We start from the raw sequence: 21,950 nt of genomic DNA, 5'->3' as shown, positions 1-21,950 counted from the left end.
AGAGATATACACACACACACACACACAATCATAATATATTAAATAGATATACACACACACCATAATCAAATATAGATATAACACACACACACATATACTCATATACAGAATAAACAACCTACAGATACCGAAGATATATAGATATAAGATACACACACACAGATAGTAGACACAACATATACGCATAATATGTATAATAGAATAATACACACAGAAAAGACATACATATACCATATATATAGATAGAGAGACACACACAGAGAAAACACAACATACAGATATATATATACACACAAACACATATTATATGATACCACACAGATAACATAATACATATACTCATCATATACCACACACACATATATATACACACATATAAACACATCATAATATATATATATTATACACACACACACATATAAACACATACATATACTCATGCATACACACACACACACACACACACATAAATGTATATATATATATATATATATATATATATATATATATATAGCTTTGCATCCTGTACAGGATGTGACTGGGGCTCTATCTGTATTGTGACTGGATACAAGTCCATGTACTTCACACACATTACCTGACAAGTGAGATATTTATCACAGATCACACCTTCCATTCCACAACGATCCTCCTCACATCCACTCATCGTTTACTTGCAAACTAATGTTATTGTGGCTAATGAGAGGCCTGTAATGAGGAGGATCTAGTGCAATACACATCAGGCTGACCTCAAATACATGGTCCTGTACACACAAGCCTGCATTCATGTGTGCAAGTGTTACCCAACATGCGGGAGAGAGGTAGGTAGGTGGAGATAGATAGATAGATAGATAGATTATATAGATAAATATAGATACCTGTAGATAGATAGATGCAGATAGATAGATAGATATTCATACAGATGTATGAATTGCATGATGTACAGCTGGTTCGGAGCAATAAATATATATATATATATATTCCATGATTGATGTATGTCATAGAGATGAGTTATTGCTGGAGTTCTACAATCCGGCCGCCTATGACTGGGGCCACTGAGAGCAACTCATAGAGAATCTCTTAGTGAACTAATTGAGAACACATATATAAAAAAGAGTATAATGCTTCAAGAGGTAGATACATATATTGATGAATCGATAGATAGAAATATATATATATATATATATATATATATATATATATAAATATATATTGATAGGTCCTGTATTAAATATATGTACGTATTTATTATGTTTAATTCATGTTTATTAAAGTGCGCCGAGGACAAATACAAAGACCTATACAAACCAGTGGTCTGGGACCCAAGAAGCGCCTCTGTAGGTATTTATCAATAGATAATTCTAGGATATTAGGAAACATAAATGCAGGGACCGGGGAATCACTCGGTGTCTTCTGCACGTTTTGTTTTATTCTCATAGCTCGGAATAAAGTGCTGCAGTTTGTACCTGGATGAAGGTCTGTGGGACCGCTGACTGCTGGACAGCAGACACCACCTATATCTGAGAGGTTTCTGGACGGAGAGGTCACTTTACACCTCCTCAAAAATAGCCGGCTGGCTTGTATTCAAAGTAAAGGGGGGGGGGGGGTAGATTAAACATGGCTAGGACCTGTCCTCAGTGTGTTTTACCTATTCAAGTCCCACCTGCTGAATAAATGTTCCCTGTATTACAGAACTAAGATATTAGGTGGATTATAAATGGAATGATAGATAGATAGATAGAGTAGGTAGGCCATAACTTCAAGAAGTAGCCATCGTTTTAGACTAAATAACACAATTTTCAGTCTTATTTGATATGAATAAATATGTTCTTTATTGGGAATGGATGAGATGCAGAGCAGTAGTCTGGGCAGTGATCTGGGCAGTGGTCTGGGCAGTGGTCTGGGCAGTAGTTTAGGCAGTAGTCTGGGCAGTGGTCTGGGCAGTAGTCTGGGCAGTGGTATGGGCAGTGGTCTGGGTAGTAGTCTGGGCAGTGGTCTGGACAGTAGTCTGGGCAGTGGCCTGGGCAGGAGTCTGGGCAGTGGCCCGGACTGTGATCTGGGCAGTGGCCTGAACTGTGGTCTGGGCAGTGGTAGGAGCAGTGGTCGGGGATCCGGACACTAGCTTTCCTCCATAAACTCTTCGGGGTAAAGGTCCATGAAATACATACGATCTTGTCTGTATTGGTGTCACAGCTTTTAGCACTGGAATAATCTCAGCTTCGGAAAGTCTCCTTGTAGGCAGAGGACAGAGGCAGGACTCTTACCTAATGGCAGTGCGCGGCCTCCTGGCCCCATGTGTGCGCTCCCTGCAGGCTCCTGCTCCCACTGTGTGCCCACTGGGGACACCAGACATCTGGGGATCTGTTTATTCAGTTACTGAAAGCCCCTGATTTACACCAACACCTAAAGTGCATGTAAACACAATCATCATCTATGCCATGCAAATATACGGGGATGTACAAAACTAATTTGGCTTTAATGTACACACTTACACACACACACACACACACACACACACACACACACACACACATATGTGTGTATATATATATATATATATATATATTATAAGCACACACACACACATATAAACACATATGAGTGTATATATATTTATATATATATATATATATATATATAATACGCACATAAACACACATATTAACACATATGTGTGTATATATATATTAAGCACACAAACACACACATACACACATACATAAACACACAAATGTATATAAACATACACAAATATAAGCACTCGCACACACCTACACATAAAAACAGACACATGTGAATACATACATATACACACACACAAATTTACAGAAAACACACGCACATACACACATGTATACATATATACATAAAAACATATCTAAACTCTCACAAACCCATGCACACACTCATACATACATATACGCACACTCATCCTTACAATAGACAGTATATGATAACTCAAATCTATAATATTTGTAGAAGCAAAAATGTATATATATATATATATATATACTCATAAATTCCTTTTAAATACTATGTTAAGTGTAGAAATGCTATTTTACCACCATATCCAACACTAGCTGCTAATCCATTGAATCCTTCCCGGGTCTGAGCAGTAAGATGATTCTATAAGGAGCCAGGGGGCGATAAGTGTCCCTTGCCTCTCGGGTATTTGACATAGCAGCCACCAGATTAAAGTATCTCTGTCAGAGGAGGCGTCAACCAGGACTAACTGCTCGGTCCTCATTGTGGGGACATGCTCGCCACCACATTGTCAGTGCATGGTATCCCTGGTAAGGATGGGACATATCATGTAAACCCCATCAGCAGGATCAAAGTCTCCTTTTTTAATAAGATCCAATACATGTCAAAGCTCATTCCAATCAAATCGTCCGTAAATGAATTCCAGATGAATATGTCATAGAGTAATGTGACAATGCAGTCTGCCCGGGTCAGGGGGGCATGTTACAATGAGAGAGCCGTCAGATATGAATTCTAGCGCCTCCAAATGAACGGCCAGTCAGCAGGATTAGGCAGATGCCCTGGCGCTGATTTGTGCTCAGGCAATGGACCTGGAGACAAAGCTCAAAAATATATGATCCCCCTGAGCCTCGACCAGAAGATATTTTATACTTACTGGAGGTCCTCTGATGGTCACTATAGCGCTACCGAGCCCCCTCTTAGGACCTAGTTTGAGGATAAATGGGTGTCCCCCATTTATCCTCAAACTAGGTACATTGGTAATCATAAGTAATACATGATCCATTCTCCATCCCCCTATTGGAGTTCCATGTACTTTGTCAAGTCTGTATGGTAGCGTACACATGAGGCATAACCAGGCTGTGCATGCCCCTCTCCCTGCAGGACCTCTGTGCATGCCCCTCTCACTGCAGGACCTCTGTGCATGCCCCTCTCCCTGCAGGACCTCTGTGCATGCCCCTCTCCCTGCAGGACCTCTGCGCATGCCCCTCTCCCTGCAGGACCTCTGCGCATGCCCCTCTCCCTGCAGGACCTCTGTGCATGCCCCTCTCCCTGCAGGACCTCTGCGCATGCCCCTCTCCCTGCAGGACCTCTGCGCATGCCCCTCTCACTGTAGGACCTCTGCGCATGCCCCTCTCTCTGCAGGACCTCTGCACATGCCCCTCTCCCTGCAGGACCTCTGTATATGCCCCTCTCCCTGCAGGACCTCTGCACATGCCCCACTTCCTGGAGAACCTCTGTGCATGCCCCTCTCCCTGCAGGACCTCTGTGCATGCCCCTCTCCCTGCAGGACCTCTGTGCATGCCCCTCTCCCTGCAGGACCTCTGTGCATGCCCCACTCCCTGGAGGACCTCTGCGCATGCCCCTCTCCCTGCAGGACCTCTGCATGCCCCTCTCCCTGCAGGACCTCTGCACATGCCCTTCTCCCTGCAGGACCTCTGCACATGCCCCTCTCCCTGGAGGACCTCTGGTATTCCGCTCTCCCTGAAGGACCTCTGCGCATACCCCTCTCCCTGCAGGACCTCTGCGCATGCCCCTCTCCCTGCAGGACCTCTGAGCATGCCCCTCTCCCTGCAGGACCTCTGCGCATGCCCCTCTCCCTTCAGGACCTCTGTGCATGCCCCTCTCCCTGCAGGACCTCTGCGCATGCCTTCTCCCTGCAAGACCTCTGCGCATGCCCCTCTCCCTTCAGGACCTCTGTGCATGCCCCTCTCCCTGCAGGATCTCTGCGCATGCCTTCTCCCTGCAAGACCTCTGCGCATGCCCCTCTCCCTGCAGGACCTATGCGTATGCCCTTCTCCCTGCAGGACCTCTGCGCATGCCCCTCACCCTGCAGGACCTTTGTGTATGCCCCTCTCCCTGCAGGACCTCTGCGCATGCCTCTCTCCCTGCAGGACCTCTGTGCATGCCCCTCTCCCTGCAGGACCTCTGCGTATGCCCCTCTCCCTGCAGGACCTCTGCGTATGCCCATCTCCCTGCAGGACCTCTGTGCATGCCCCTCTCCCTGCAGGACCTCTGAGCATGCCCCTCTCCCTGCAGGACCTCTGCACATGCCCTTCTCCCTGCAGGACCTCTGCACATGCCCCTCTCCCTGGAGGACCTCTGTGTATACCGCTCTCCCTGAAGGACCTCTGCGCATGCCCCTCTCCCTGCAGGACCTCTGCGCATGCCCCTCTCCCTGCAGGACCTCTGAGCATGCCCCTCTCCCTGCAGGACCTCTGCGCATGCCTTCTCCCTGCAGGACCTCTGTGCATGCCCCTCTCCCTGCAGGACCTCTGCGCATGCCTTCTCCCTGCAGGACCTCTGTGCATGCCCCTCTCCCTGCAGGACCTCTGCGCATGCCCTTCTCCCTGCAGGACCTCTGCGCATGCCCCTCTCCCTGCAGGACCTTTGTGTATGCCCCTCTCCCTGCAGGACCTCTGTGTATGCCCACCTCTGTGCATGCCCCTCTCCCTGCAAGACCTCTGCGTATGCACCTCTCCCTGCAGGACCTCTGCGTATGCCCCTCTCCCTGCAGGACCTCTGCGTATGCCCCTCTCCCTGCAGGACTTCTGCGCATGTGCCTCTCCCTGCAGAACCTCTGCGCATGCCCCTCTCCCTGCAGGACCTCTGTGCATGCCCCTCTCCCTGCAGGACCTCTGCGCATACCCCTCTCACTGCAAGACCTCTGTGCATGCCCTTCTCCCTGCAGGATTTCTGCTCATGCCGCTCTCCCTGCAGGACCACTGCATGCCCCTCTCCCTGCAAGACCTCTGCGCATGCCCCTCTAACTGTAAGACCTCTGCGCATGCCCCTCTAACTGTAGGACCTCTGCGCATGCCCCTCTAACTGTAGGACCTCTGCGCATGCCCCTCTAACTGTAGGACCTCTGCACATGCACCTCTCCCTGCAGGACCTCTGCGTATGCCCCGCTAACTGTAGGACCTCTGCACATGCCCCTCTCCCTGCAAGACCTCTGCGCATGCCCCTCTCCCTGCAGGACCTCTGCGCATGCCCCTCTCCCTGCAGGACCTCTGAGCATGCCCCTCTCCCTGCATGACCTCTGCGCATGTGCCTCTCCCTGCAGGACCTCTGCGCATGCCCCTTTCCCTGCAGGACCTCTGCGCATGCCCCTCTCCCTGCAGGACCTCTGCGCATGCCCCTCTCCCTGCAGGACCTCTGAGCATGCCCCTCTCCCTGCATGACCTCTGCGCATGTGCCTCTCCCTGCAGGACCTCTGCGCATGCCCCTCTCCCTGCAGGACCTCTGCGCATGCCCCTCTCCCTACAGGACCTCTGCGCATGCCCCTCTCCCTGCATGACCTCTGCGCATGTGCCTCTCCCTGCAGGACCTCTGCGCATGCCCCTCTCCCTGCAGGACCTCTGTACTTGGTGGTGAAGGCACTGCTCTGACTTCCTCTTACTGATGGAATACCGCTCGGGATCCCTGCCTGCATTCCTCTGGACTTCGTCCTGTTCTAGTTAAAAGCTGAAAAACTGATCAGTAAGCACAAAGTAAACTTCATATAGAAATATATAACAAATGTGCATCCATAGAATCGTGACTACTGTCTACGGGGGCTCTATAGATCTAAAGACCTCTCACCCCCCTCTTTACACAAAATGCATATGCACTTAATTTATATAAGTATATATAGAGAGAGAGTAAAATAATATTATATATATAAATATATATATATATATATATATATATATATATATATATTAAAATGCCACATTCTGCACCGCAATACAGACCTTAATATTTACCAAATCAATCAATAGTAAAGAGCGCCTTTTGGTGTATGCAATGTATTGTATACCACACACCAGCTCTGCTCCTGTTATTTGTGCATAGAGCACTCACACATACTTTATTACTATATATATATATATATATATATATATATATATATACATATAGTGTACATACACACACACTGTAAATATATATATATACACACACTGTAAACTCACTATATATATATATATATATATATACACACACTGTAAACACACTATATATATATATATATATATATACACTGTACACACACTATATACACTGTAAACACGCTATATATATACACTGTATACACACTATATATACTGTAAACACGCTATATATATATATACACACACTATATATATATATATATACACTGTACACACACTATATATATACACTGTAAACACACTATATAAATATATATATATATATACTGTACACACACACTATATATATATAGATATATATATATATATATATATATATATATATATATATTGCACACACATAGCAACACAGACATTAAATAGTTGAGTGAGACATGAGAGAAAAGGTGCACTTCAGAGTCGCAGCGTGTGGACATGTCTCATATAACAGCACCTGGATAAACTTGTGGCAATGTTGGGTAAGACTCTATAGGACCATGTGTGGGGACAGGAATGCAGGACTATACATAACACTATAAGAACGGTGGTGTGATTTAACATGCCACTGCCATTGTAAAAAAAAAAACTAAAAAAAAAAAAAACCACTAATCCAGACAAACTCATATTATGTTGTAATACCAGCGCATCTATGTATTATTACGGCTTGCCATGTGAGCATGTGGTTGGTCTCAGGTCAGAGGTCAGACTCCATGGTATTTCAGAAGTCGGCGACTTCAACTGCTGAATCATTCATCACTCATCTAACTACATTTCCAGTAGTAATAATAATATACTAACAACACAAAAAGCATTCTATTCCAATAATCACATAGCCAAAAAACTGCTAAAACGGCACTGCAGACACTGCACCGTCTGCCACTAATCAATGTGCTTCCCTGTAAAGTATGGTGTAAATTACCAGTATTTCACATTACAGCAGAAAACAGACACCCAATTATGGACCCCATCATAGCAAAGAAAACGCATCCGTCTGTCTACTATCTATTATCTACCTCGCTACCCACCTACCTCTCTATATTTCTTTCTATAAACACACACACACAAAGGCATATATACACACATAAATACAGTATACACACATATACACAGTCCTGTATACACACAGATATAAAGTACACACAGAGACATGTGTATACATATATATATATTACACACATATATACAGTACACACAGAGAAATGTATATTCACACATATATACAGCATACAGACATATACACACACAGTATACACACATATACACACAGAGACATGTAGACACACATATACACAGTATACACACATATATACAGCATACACACACAGTATACACACATATACACACAGAGACATGTAGACACACATATACACAGTATACACACATATATACAGCATACACACACAGTATACACACATATACACACAGAGACATGTAGACACACATATACACAGTATACACACATATATACAGCATACACACACAGTATACACACATATACACACAGAGACATGTAGAAACACCTATACACAGTATACACACATATATACAGCATACACACATATACACACAGAGACATGTATACACACATATACACAGTGTACACATATAGGTATACACACAGAAACGTGTATATACACACACAGTATACACACATATACACAGTATACACACATAAACACACAGAGACATATACACACACATATATACAGCATACATAAATATACACACAGAGACAGGTATACACACGTATACACACATATATACAGCACACACATATACACAGTATACACACATACACAAAAATACACACAGACATGTATACACACATATACACAATATACACATATATATACAGCACACACAGACATGTATACACACATATACACAGCACACACATAGACATGTATATACACACATATATACAGTATACACACACATACACATATATACAGTTTACACACATATGTATACACACATATGTATACACACACATGTATACACACATATACACACACATGTATACACACATATACACACATATACACAGTATACACACATATATACAGCATACACATATATACAGCATACACACACATACATGATTTAGTACTATCTCAGTCAGTGGGTGACAGGCTTTGGGGACTGAGTAAAGATGTGTAAAATGTATTAATCTGAGCGGACAATGGAGATGGTAATTAAATATAAAAGGCAGGGAATTGATTCTTCTTTTTCTCTCTCCTAATTTTCCATCCCGAGGCGATGCTAAACCCCGGAATGAGGGTCTTTAGAAAGCAGCAGCGGAAGCCTGTCCTTCCCATTCCCACAGTCTATTGGCATGGTAATACCCCTTCAACCTTTTCTCACCTAAGATTACTGATTGCTATTAAGGGTCAGCACAATAGGTTTTCTGAACAAACAATCCATGTGAAAAGATATGCCCCATCTACATGAGAGGAGATGGAAATGGGTCTGTTAGGAGTAGTAGTACTGGGTCATGTCACCCATCCAGTAGCCTGGCTTACCTACTCCACCTGTTGCTTCAGGTCTTCCTTCAAGCTGTCATGCTTTATTTCTTGCTGTCCTGGTTTCTAGAAGCAGTTAGGGAAAGTGTAATGAAGAGGCAGAAATGAGCCGTCAGGACGGTATTTAATGACGGATATTGTCACGTCGGTGCCTGTGGCTTTGAACTAGCACAAGGCTCCTTCCCGCAGGGCGCCGCAAATCCCTCTTCACAACTTCTACAACTTTCTACAAGTCTCCTACCTACCTGCCTGCTTCTAGGTAGGTTGTCGCATCTGCGTGTGATCTGAAGCCTCCCCTGATGACTACAGCGCCTATCATCTGCAGTGCATTTTCTGCATATTTCTATTAACAGTGATCTGAAGCCTCCCCTGATGACTACAGCACCTATCATCTGCAGTGCATTTTCTGCATATTTCTATTAACAGTGATCTGAAGTCTCTCCTGGTGACTACACCACCCATTATCTGCAGTGTATTTTTATAGACAATCTTTTAAATATAAAGCCTCTCCTGATGACTACACCACCTATTATCTGCAGTGTAAATGATGCATATTTGCATTAACAGTGCTCTGAAGCCTCTCCTGTTGACTATAGAACTTATCCTCTGCAGTGCATTTGATGTATATTTCTATTAATTCTAAAGCTTCTCCTGATGACTACAGCACCTATCCTCTACAGTGTATGTGATACATATTTCTCCTAACAGTGCTCTGAAGCCTCTCCTGATGACTACAACGCCTATCCTCTGCAGTGTATGTGATACATATTTCTCCTAACAGGGCTCTGAAGCCTCTCCTGATGACTACAGCACCTATCCTCTGCAGTGTATGTGATACATATTCTCCTAACAGTGCTCTGAAGCCTCTCCTGATGACTACAGCACCTATCCTCTGCAGTGTATGTGATACATATTTCTCCTAACAGTGCTCCGAAGCCTCTCCTGATGACTAGATCACCTATCCTCTGCAGTGTATGTGATATATATATATTTTCCTAACAGTGCCCTGAAGCCTCTCCTGATGACTACAGCAGTGCATTTTCTCCATATTTCTATTAACAGTGCTCTGAAGCCTCTCCTGATGACTACAGCACCTATCCTCTGCAGTGTATGTGATACATATTCTCCTAACAGTGCTCTGAAGCCTCTCCTGATGACTACAGCACCTATCCTCTGCAGTGTATGTGATACATATTTCTCCTAACAGTGCTCCGAAGCCTCTCCTGATGACTACAGCACCTATCCTCTGCAGTGTATGTGATACATATTTCTCCTAACAGGGCTCTGAAGCCTCTCCTGATGACTACAGCACCTATCCTCTGCAGTGTATGTGATACATATTTCTCCTAACAGGGCTCTGAAGCCTCTCCTGATGACCACAGCACCTATCCTCTGCAGTGCATTTTCTCCATATTTCTATTAACAGTGCTCTGAAGCCTCTCCTGATGACTACAGCACCTATCCTCTGCAGTGTATGTGATACATATTCTCCTAACAGTGCTCTGAAGCCTCTCCTGATGACTACAGCACCTATCCTCTGCAGTGTATGTGATACATATTTCTCCTAACAGTGCTCCGAAGCCTCTCCTGATGACTACAGCACCTATCCTCTGCAGTGTATGTGATACATATTTCTCCTAACAGGGCTCTGAAGCCTCTCCTGATGACTACAGCACCTATCCTCTGCAGTGTATGTGATACATATTTCTCCTAACAGGGCTCTGAAGCCTCTCCTGATGACTACAGCACCTATCCGCTGCAGTGTATGTGATACATATTTCTCCTAACAGTGCTCTGAAGCCTCTCCTGATGACTACAGCACCTATCCTCTACAGTGCATGTGATACATATTCTCCTAACAGTGCTCCGAAGCCTCTCCTGATGACTACAGCACCTATTTCTACTAACATGAAGGTACGTTCTTCTACCCCCTGACCATGGGTATGGAAAGGTTTTAGAGATTTGAGGGCTGCCATGTTACTTCTCCTTCTTGGACTATATATCTGCACAATAATAGTGGGAAAGGGGCTTGAAATATTCACCTGGCCAAAATAGGGTTTAGCATAGCTGGAAATGTGAGTTCTCCTGCTTTCCTATAAGAACACGTAGTGGGAGCCCCTGCTACCTGGCCTGGGCTGTTTACACTCGTCTCCTATAAGTTCTCTTTGTCAAGGAGTGAGAGTTACTAGAAAGAGTCATTGAGGCAGAAAACAAAGGGTAAATGGGATGATTCCGATCCTGTCCCAGCTTCCATTGCTAGAAAATAATTACAGCTAATGAATATGCACAAGAGGGAATAATGGCAGGGTAAATACAGGGACAATGGATGATGTAAAATTCCTATCAGATGTATTGAGTGCATTACAAGCAGCAGCCCATAGGCTCCCAGAGCACATGCCACCAGTGGGATATATGACTGCTATGGTAGGTGGCACTGCCCGAATCTATGCTGATTACCCCCATGGACTTGGAGGGGACAGACAGGTTCATAAAACAAGCAAGGGTTGTCTGTTTGCACTGAATCCAAAGCTGGGAGCAAATCAAAGGGAGTGTAGTCCTTTTCCTGCTCACTCAACTGAAGGTAAGTCCATTCTCTCTGCCTGATTTTTCCATCGTCCCGGGGGAGGCGATAGGGGGATTTCAATAACTGTGACAAGGGTGACTGATTTGTGAACTATGAAAAAAAGGGGTCTCCAAATGTATACAGAGGGGGGGAAAGAAGTCTACAGAGGGATCCTGGCAGCTGAGAAAAAAAATAAAACCATACCCTACAAAGAGTTAACAGACATTTAGAATAATAGAAAAAAATAAATAAATAAAGATATAAAAAAAAACGAAATTCATGAAGTAACACAAAATTGTCACCCACCTGTGATGTGATGGGTGCAAGGAAAAATTCTGAAACATAAGGGGGAGGACATGCAGAAAATTCTTATGCTATGTGATATTGGGAAAAGGAAGGATGCTTGTGGGTCTAGGAATAAGATGTGCAGAAATGAAGAAGTGACGGGGGGTTTTGCGGGATTTCTCCCCCCCTCTTGTAGAATTTGGGAAGAAAAAAAAAAAAGTTGCTACTCCTAAAAAACATTGTTTGTCCTGAGCAGTGTCAGCCTCCCTGACACCAGCCCCGGGATGGATGAGCGCAGGCAGCCAATGGCGGGGAGGCTGGGCCTCTGGGAGGCCTTGGTAGGAGAGGCAGGGGTGCAGGGGGGAGAGGGCGACCACCAATGGGCTCTGACGTCCGTCCAGACGTGACTCCGCCCCCTCCTCCCATTCATCAAGGGGGGACTGAGTCGTCCTTTCAATTCATTTATCTGCAGGAATGATTGCCGCTATCAGTCTCCAGCTCAACGCCCGGCTGAGGAGGTGAAAGTTTCTCCCCAGGAAGATAAACCGCAAAAGACAATATTGTGCGTGATTTGATCGCACAGAGCATTAAAAAAAAGAAAGAAAAAAAAGAATAATAATAAAACAAGAGAAGGAAGAACTCTCCGCATCCGCGCGACATTCCCATGCACCACCCGCTCTCCGCACTGTCTGCTGCACACAAGGCTCCAGTTTTGCTCCGTCGCTGAGATTCCATCGATGTAAAGCAGCAGCGATCGCGATCGATCTCCTCCTTGGCGCTCACAGTCTTGTGGTTGAAGAAGAAGCGATGCTGCTGGACGCAGGACCCCAGTACCCGTCCATAGGAGTCACCACCTTCGGCTCTTCCAGGCACCACCACTCCACGGGCGACGTGACGGATCGAGAAGTGGGTCTGGGCATCAACCCTTTCGCCGACGGAATGGGCGCCTTTAAGATTAACCCCAGCAGCCACGACCTCGCCTCCGGCCAGACTGCCTTCACCTCTCAGGCTCCGGGCTACGCTGCGGCCGCCGCCTTGGGGCATCACCACCACCCGGGGCACGTCAGCTCCTACTCCAGCGCTGCCTTCAACTCCACCCGGGACTTTCTCTTCCGAAATCGGGGCTTCGGGGAGGCTGCCAGTGCCCAGCACAGCCTGTTCGCCTCGGCGGCGGGGGGCTTTGGAGGACACCATGGTCACACTGATGCCACAGGACACTTGATCTTCCCGGGACTACACGAGCAAGCCGCCGGCCATGGCTCCCCCAACGTGGTGAACGGCCAGATGAGACTCGGCTTCTCTGGAGACATGTACGGCAGGGCCGATCAGTACGGACAGGTGACCAGCCCCCGATCCGAGCACTATGCCTCCACCCAACTTCATGGCTACGGTCCTATGAACATGAACATGGCTGCCCACCACGGAGCAGGGGCCTTCTTCCGTTACATGAGGCAGCCCATCAAGCAAGAACTCATTTGCAAATGGATTGAACCCGAGCAGTTGTCCAACCCTAAAAAGTCCTGCAACAAAACTTTCAGCACCATGCATGAGCTGGTCACACATGTCACGGTGGAGCACGTTGGGGGACCCGAGCAGTCCAATCATATATGTTTTTGGGAAGAGTGCGCCAGAGAAGGGAAGCCCTTTAAAGCTAAATACAAACTTGTCAACCACATTAGAGTCCACACAGGTGAAAAACCCTTCCCCTGCCCCTTCCCTGGATGCGGGAAAGTCTTTGCCAGATCAGAGAACCTGAAAATCCACAAGAGAACTCACACAGGTATTTATTTAAATTCTGATTCGTAAAGAAAAATAAATAAACAAATAAAAATAAATAAATAGAAACAATGCAGCCAATATTCTATCCCATTATTGTGTCGATCTCTCCATCCCTATCAATTATAAATGATAAACCAAAAAAATATTAAATTTTGCTCTTTTCTATAGCAACCTAAATATTACCCTTGGCATTGATATATATATATATATATATATATATATATATATATATATATAGTTTATTTTGTTTTATTTGCCTGCGTTTTCTTGGCGATATTTTCGTTCTCAGGTTCATAGCCTATGTTTATTAATGTCTTCCTGCAGAACGAAAATAAACTTGTCGACCTGTCAGATCTGTCTGAATGCTGGATAAGCTTAATTGCGTTACCGGGGAAATTCGTGCTAAATATTCAATTATCCAATTTTCATTTGGAATTGACAAATATTTGTTAAAAATCGAGTTATGTAGTCATTGCCATCAATCAAAGCCAAGCTCTGGCTGCAGTGACCGGGAAACCAATGTGGGATCTCCCAGGGCAGGGAGGATGAAGGGGGTGGGCGGGAGGGGGCTTCCTCATTCTGTCAGTCTAGTTTTTAATATTTGTAGCTAAAAAGCACACAGTATAGAAAATAAATCTACATCTGGCATTTTAATGGCATACTTCTAATTTTATTTTGACATATCGTTTTTATTTTCATTCAGAAAAATAGCTGAGTAGATTGTGTCAGCATATTCTGTTCATTAGAAATTAAATTCGTGCATATTTCACTGGGATAACAGATTGTATTAAATGTGCCTTTTTTTCTTGTGCATTTTATTATAGGAGAGAAACCCTTTAAGTGTGAGTTTGAAGGCTGTGACAGACGATTTGCAAACAGCAGCGACCGTAAAAAACACATGCACGTCCATACTTCAGACAAGCCCTATCTGTGTAAGATGTGTGACAAGTCCTACACCCACCCAAGCTCCCTCAGAAAACACATGAAGGTAAATAAACGGCAGTGTGGATTGTGCCTGACACAGGGGCCACAGCTATCCTCACACAGGGTCTCCTACAGCTCTGTCTGCATTGCTTCAATGTGACCTAGTATTATGTGTGTATATATATATATACCCTGCAAGTGTGAGTTTGAAGGTTTTCTAACCTCTGATATCAGATGCTACGGTATATTTTTAAATGGTTCCAGTTTATATATCTTTTATTTTATATACTATACCACTACTATGTTTATACCATAGTTTATCCTTTCGGTTTATACAGTTCCCATATACTATTATATTATACTGAGCAGTGTTACAATGTATACAGTAATTGAAATATATGTAAAAGTGTGTTAAATATCAGTTGCTGTCATGTGTACAGTCCCTTACAATATTGTTGCAGAATACCCCATTCTTAATACATACATAATACATGGCAAAAGTATCTTCATTATTCTTTATAAAGGTAGATTTTAATCTTTATATTATTCGGGCTGTAGGGATAATCCCCGTGTACAGTCCTATAATGGAGGGCACAGTGTATATCCACCTCCCTGCTTTCAGGCATACGGTTCTGCCACTCCTAATATTTCATATTCATGCTATATGTAACGCTGGGCACATCGTGTCTCCACATTGTATACAGTCTTAGAATTGCCACGTTGCAGCCATGTCTACAGCCCAAACTTTCCTCCTTGTATTTATTAACCCCTGATATCAGCTGCAGTATATACTGTCAGGGCCCATATTTCCTGACCCTTGATATCCGTTAAAGTATATACAGTTGAGGGTGTGTATTTCTTGATCTACAGTATATAGAGCCAGTGCCTATATTTCTTAACCCCTGATAGCTACAGTATATACAGTCAGTGTCTATATTTCTTAACCCATAATAGCTACAATATATACAGTCAGGGTCTATATTTCCTAACCTCTGATATCAGCTACAGTATATACAGGTTCTGTATTTCTTGATCGGCAGTATATACAGTCAGGACCTATATTTCTTCACCCACAGTATATACAGTCAGGGTCTATATTTCCTAAGCTCTGATATCAGCTGCAGTGTATACAGATTCTGTATTTTTTTATCGGCAGTATATACAGTGAGCATCTATATTTCTTCACCCACAGTATATACAGTTAGGATCTATATTTCTTCACCCACAGTATATACAGTTAGGATCTATATTTCTTCACCCACAGTATATACAGTCAGGATCTATATTTCTTCACCCACAGTATATACAGTCAGGATCTATATTTCTTCACCCACAGTATATACAGTGAGAATCTATATTTCCTTATCCACAGTATATACAGCCAGAATCTATATTTACTGACCGTTCTATAACAGTTACAGTATATACAGTTAGGCTCTGTATTTCTTAACCTCTGATCTCAGCTACAGTATATACAGTCGGGGTCCATATTTCTTCACCCACAGTATATACAGTTAGGCACTGTATTTCTTAGCATCTGATATCACCCACAGTATATACAGTTAGGATCTATATTTCTTCACCCACAGTATATACAGTCAGGATCTATATTTCTTCACCCACAGTATATACAGTCAGGATCTATATTTCTTCACCCACAGTATATACAGTGAGAATCTATATTTCCTTATCCACAGTATATACAGCCAGAATCTATATTTACTGACCGTTCTATAACAGTTACAGTATATACAGTTAGGCTCTGTATTTCTTAACCTCTGATCTCAGCTACAGTATATACAGTCGGGGTCCATATTTCTTCACCCACAGTATATACAGTTAGGCACTGTATTTCTTAGCATCTGATATCACCCACAGTATATACAGTGAGGGTCCATATTTCTTCATCCACTGTATATACAGTCAGGATCTATATGTACTGACCGTTCTATAACAGTTACAGTATATACAGTTAGGCTCTGTATTTATTAACCTCTGATATCAGCTACAGTATATACAGTCGGAGTCCATATTTTTTCATCCACTGTATAAACAGTCAGGGTCCATATTTCTTTACCCACAGTATATACAGTCAGGGTCTATATTTATTTACCCACAGTATATACAGTCAGGGTCCATATTTATTTACCCACAGTATATACAGTCAGGGTCCATATTTCTTTACCCACAGTATATACAGTCAGGGTCTATATTTCTTTACCCACAGTATATACAGTCAGGGTCCATATTTATTTACCCACAGTATATACAGTCAGGGTCTATATTGCCTGATCTTTTTATAACAGTTACAGTACATACAGTTAGGGTCTATATTTACTGACCGTTTTATAACAGTTACAGTATATACAGTTAGGCTCTGTATTTCTTAACCTCTGATATCAGCTACATTACATACAGTCAGGATCCATATTTCTTAACCCCTTGATAACACAGAAGAAATGCTGCCCACTTTGTGGTTGAAACCCTTTCCTCCTGGCAACCAACAAAAAAGCCCCCTGCCAGTCTACACCCCGCATCCAATCTCTTGTATTCTCCCAGGAATAAATAAGGATTGTGTGTTGAGGAAAGATGGAGGGAACCCAGCAGAACTTGACAAGGCAGTGTCCCTTGCTTGTCCTTACAGTGGTTGTCTCGTAAATCTATAATGGATCTTTAGGGATTAGGATTGTGAATGGCTTTTATATTTATACATAGATATATATTTTTTTCTTTCTCTTGTATAGGTCCACGAATCTTCTTCCCAGGGATCCCAGCCTTCCCCAGCAGCAAGCTCAGGCTATGAATCTTCAACGCCCCCAACAATTGTGTCTCCTACTTCAGAAAACCAGAGCACAAGTTCCTTATCCCCTTCCTCCTCAGCAGTCCATCACACGTCCAGTCACAGCACGCTCTCATCAAATTTTAACGAATGGTACGTTTAAATAAACCCATATTTAACAAAAAAAAAGACTTCCACATTCATGATGAACACTTCCAGTCTAATCCTAAAGCTGCCACATAGACCCAGGATGGAATCACAATGAAGAATGAGACCTTGTATTGCCATGTCTACAGGCTTGGGTAGAACAAAATATAAGGGGATTGTAGGATGCATGAGAAGAGTTCCCAGGCCAAAAGCCAACTGTGTAGGGTTTAATGAACCACTAATTAGAGGTCTCAATCTGCATGTCTCTTCTGGCGGCCTTTTTTTTTTGTTGTAAATACAGAATTATTAGTTGAAGAAGAAATGTTCTGTTGATTTTGTAAATAGTTGTATAACAAGGGGTATGTGAAATTGTGATCACTGCATCCATGTGTGTTGGGGTGGGGAAGGACAGCAAGGATGTTCTAGTAAATGTGTACCAAAATGTGAACTCCATTGTATTCTGATGACAAGTCCTAAGCGTCCATCTTATCAGACCCTTTACTGGTTTCAGTGTGCTTCTCTGTATAAAGTGCAAGCTCTTCGTCCCAAAGTCCAGTCCGGTTTATTTAGTGCAGTGATATGTTGTTCTTATTACACGTCATGTCAATGAATTCGTTCAGTGCAAGCCTGGAACTTTACGTGTTACAGTCTGTTACATTTTTTTTGTTCATGTAAAGTGATATTAAAAGATAAAAGAAAACAAAAACCACCATGTTATATCTGTCCGTTGCTTCTTGCACCGTTAATAATGTATATAGAGTTCATCCTTTTCCTATTTATCCGCATGTAAAAGGCCGGCTTATACATGTAATTAACAAAAAAATAATAATATACAATATTTATGGATAGAAAAAAAATACAAAAACCGATTCGTCTGTAATATTTTAGTTCGCAAAGCTGTTTCGTAATATTTCGTACACGATTAAAGACTATAAATATCTCAGTCCTTTGTGGGAGGCATCCTTATTTAATAAATAACCCCAACCCCCACCCGAATCAGGGTCACAGAGTGCTATTGTGATATATGGAGGAACCCTTACCACACAGAATTTATCCTATTTACTAACTCCATGGACAACCCGAGCACTTTAGTAAACTAAATTTGTACATTCCTGTTTCTCTGTAGAATCCTAAGAATTGCCACAGAGCCCATAAAACTACTTTATGAAGGGCACCAAGCATATTGATGGTTGTGAATAACGACGTCCATTTACATGTAGTGCTGCTATGTATCACATACATGTCTGTGGTGTCTGGAGGATAGCATAGCTCCTCCTGATTTTATACTTAGTAATAGATTCACCCCCAGTCTATATAATAGACAGGGTCTTGTAACCGCCTGAAGTGTTGATTTTTATCGCAATCAATTAGGTTGTAGTCATCACTGCGTTTTTTTTTTTCCTTTCTTGCTTACTAACAGCCCCATCCAAAATAAATCAAGGCGCACTAATTGTATGTAAGTTGATTATCTATGTCTTTTATTTATTCCTAATTTACTTAAGAAATTCGTTCCATTGACTGGCGTTGATACAGTAGATTTGTAAATGAGGAGGCGATATAAAAAATGGAAATGACTTGTGCTTAATGAGTGTTGCAGGACGTCTTTTCTGGAAGTCAAATTGTCTTTGTTGCAGATTAGTTTGATAGATTTGGGGGCTAGGAAGTGGTATCTATTGTCTTGGTGGCTGCCAGCTCTTGCCAGGCACACAGACTGCCCAGGGATCAGCCATGGCTTGGCATAGGGAGAGGGCACAGGATGCAGCGCCTGCTCCACGTACTGCTCTTCCTGATTTCTTCCACATTTTCAGAGAAAAATGATTGACATTCCAGCCTGGAATTCCGTGTTGTGTCCTGCAGCCATGTATAGTGGCAGAGGAGCAGGGGTGGCAGCAGAGGAGGAGAGCGCCCCCTTGGATTTACCAGCCACAACAATGGCTCAGGTCTGAGGGACCTAAGATGTCAGCCTGGTGCTTGGTGAAATTGTGAACAGAGAAACGCATGCCAAATAATAAGTATTATTATTATTTCTGTATTTAAACATTGAAGTTTTCAGATATTTAAGATTTCCAGTTATGTGTATTGGTGAGTAAATATAGCAGCAGTATGTAAACAGAAAAAGATAGATAGATAGATAGCTAGATAGATAATGGAATGGACAGAAAGAAAGCTAAAGAAAGAATACCCGGTCTTCGTGGTAACCTGGCTGCTCCATCTCTTATCAGTCATTCTGGGATCTAATTACCAGATACATTACCGCTGGATGTATCCAGGCCCAGACCAGTATTAATCAGGGAGGTTAGAGGAAATGGCCTTTTTTTTTTAACTTAAATGTAGTCTATTACTTTGTTCCCACCTTTAATGTCTGCTTCTTGAGATGTATATTTCATACTTCACTTCATGGGCTATTAGCTCTTGAAATACATGGAGGTTACCAGTGAAATATGTTGTTCAACTCTATTTAGCAGGAACCCAAGATTGGGTTACAAATGGCCTGATACAGCGAGGAGAGGCTATTGTGTGCTCCTGGGTGTCGTGGTATACAGTATAACACATATACAAAAGGAGTATTATATACAAGATGAATTCTCTATTCAATATGCACGTTTTATCTATCTATCTCATATCTATCTCATCTATCTATTTATCTATCTATACATCTATCTATCTATCTATCTATCTATCTATCCTATTATATATCTATCCAGTTATTATCTATTTATACATCTATTTATCCTATTATCTATCTATCTATCTATCTATCTATCTATCTATCTATCTATCTATCTATCATCTATATCTATCTATCTATCTATCTATCTATCTATCTATCTATCCAGTTAGTTATTATCTGTCTAACTATGCATCTATCATATTATCTATCTTTCTAATTATCTATCTATTCAGTATCTATCTATCTATCTATCTATCTATCTATCTATCTATCTATCCTATTATCTATATATCTTTCCAGTTATTATCTATCTTTCCAGTTATTATCTATCTATCATATTATCTATATATCCATCCATCAATTTTTTTTCTATCTATACATTTATCTATCTCATTATTATCCAACAAAACAGATAATAATAAAAATAATATTTCCATCGATAATACTGGTTAGCAGAGAAGAATATATTTGGTCTGCACACATGTGAATATACCTGTGTTTACATTATGTCCTTTTGCTCTTTTCTTCGAGCTTGTAGCTCACACTTTTACTATGATATCTTCATGTTTCTTCATTTTAGCAGATGAAATGGTGAAAGTCTTTCCATTTTACTATAATCGCACACGACATGTACACACCTAGCGGTCTACCGTCTTATCTATATTTGATCACCCCACACACTGCCCGACATAACATAGGCCTGGATAATGTCAATGCTGAGCATGCTGCATGAAGGACATCTGGTACCCTAACTTCAAGTGTCTATGAATATGTATGAGCGCCCCCCGAATCCTGACAGACAAGCCCGGAGAGCCGCCATCTGACCGGGGCCTGGAGGTGTTAGCTCCTCTTTGTGTCCTATAGCTGGAGTCATCTTTGCTTCCGTGCAATATATTTCTAGAAAGAGTTTACTTAGGCGTGATGTCATAGCATATGAGTGACGTCACAGAATGGGTCATGATTGATTTCAGAAATCCCAAAGGCGCCCACCATTTAGGATCCTTAGATATACTCATTTTAATGATGACAATTTTTGTAATAAAGAAAATAAGGGGTTGAACAGTGCGAGATTGTCTTTAAGCATACATATATTAAGAATGGTAGAAGTACACAATGCAGAAGCATAGCAGCAACAACTATACCAATGGCAGTACCAATAGACACAACAGTTCTAACAACAACCTCTACAGAGCAATAACAGCTCTGCTACATCTAATAGTGACAAGAAGAATACTACTGCCACATAGTGCAAGCCCCTAGTAAATATTACACTGCAATGCTGCTTCCATTACTAGTGCTAGCCCCCCTCACCCCAGGGCTTGGGGTGTACAGTCCTGTGTTCACTGTGCTTACATGGTGTGGATCATCCCAGGGCTGGGGGTGTCCAGTC

At 42.6% G+C, this 21,950-nt stretch overlaps 1 protein-coding gene across 1 annotated transcript; it reads left to right on the top strand.

The window, feature by feature from the left end:
• The first annotated feature begins 12,742 nt into the window (after window positions 1–12,742).
• LOC122934964 (zinc finger protein ZIC 1) lies at window positions 12,743–18,588 on the top strand. Its single transcript, XM_044290647.1, has 3 exons — window positions 12,743–14,040; window positions 14,864–15,027; window positions 17,708–18,588. The coding sequence occupies exons 1-3, from the start codon at window positions 13,068–13,070 to the stop codon at window positions 17,903–17,905; spliced, it is 1,335 nt and encodes a 444-aa protein (XP_044146582.1). The 5' UTR covers window positions 12,743–13,067; the 3' UTR covers window positions 17,906–18,588.
• The last annotated feature ends 3,362 nt before the right edge of the window (window positions 18,589–21,950 follow it).

Source organism: Bufo gargarizans, chromosome 4 (genome assembly GCF_014858855.1).
Source record: "Bufo gargarizans isolate SCDJY-AF-19 chromosome 4, ASM1485885v1, whole genome shotgun sequence".
In the NCBI taxonomy this organism is placed as follows: Eukaryota; Metazoa; Chordata; class Amphibia; order Anura; family Bufonidae; genus Bufo; species Bufo gargarizans.
This window is presented reverse-complemented; position numbering and strand designations above follow the sequence as displayed.

Bases quoted from the DNA above. Each gene is read 5' to 3' on its own strand.
- LOC122934964 (XM_044290647.1), top strand. From the start codon at position 13,068: ATGCTGCTGGACGCAGGACCCCAGTACCCGTCCATAGGAGTCACCACC. The intron at 14,041-14,863 runs GTATTTATTTAA...ATTTTATTATAG, and splicing joins CCACAAGAGAACTCACACAG to GAGAGAAACCCTTTAAGTGT. The intron at 15,028-17,707 runs GTAAATAAACGG...TCTCTTGTATAG, and splicing joins CCCTCAGAAAACACATGAAG to GTCCACGAATCTTCTTCCCA.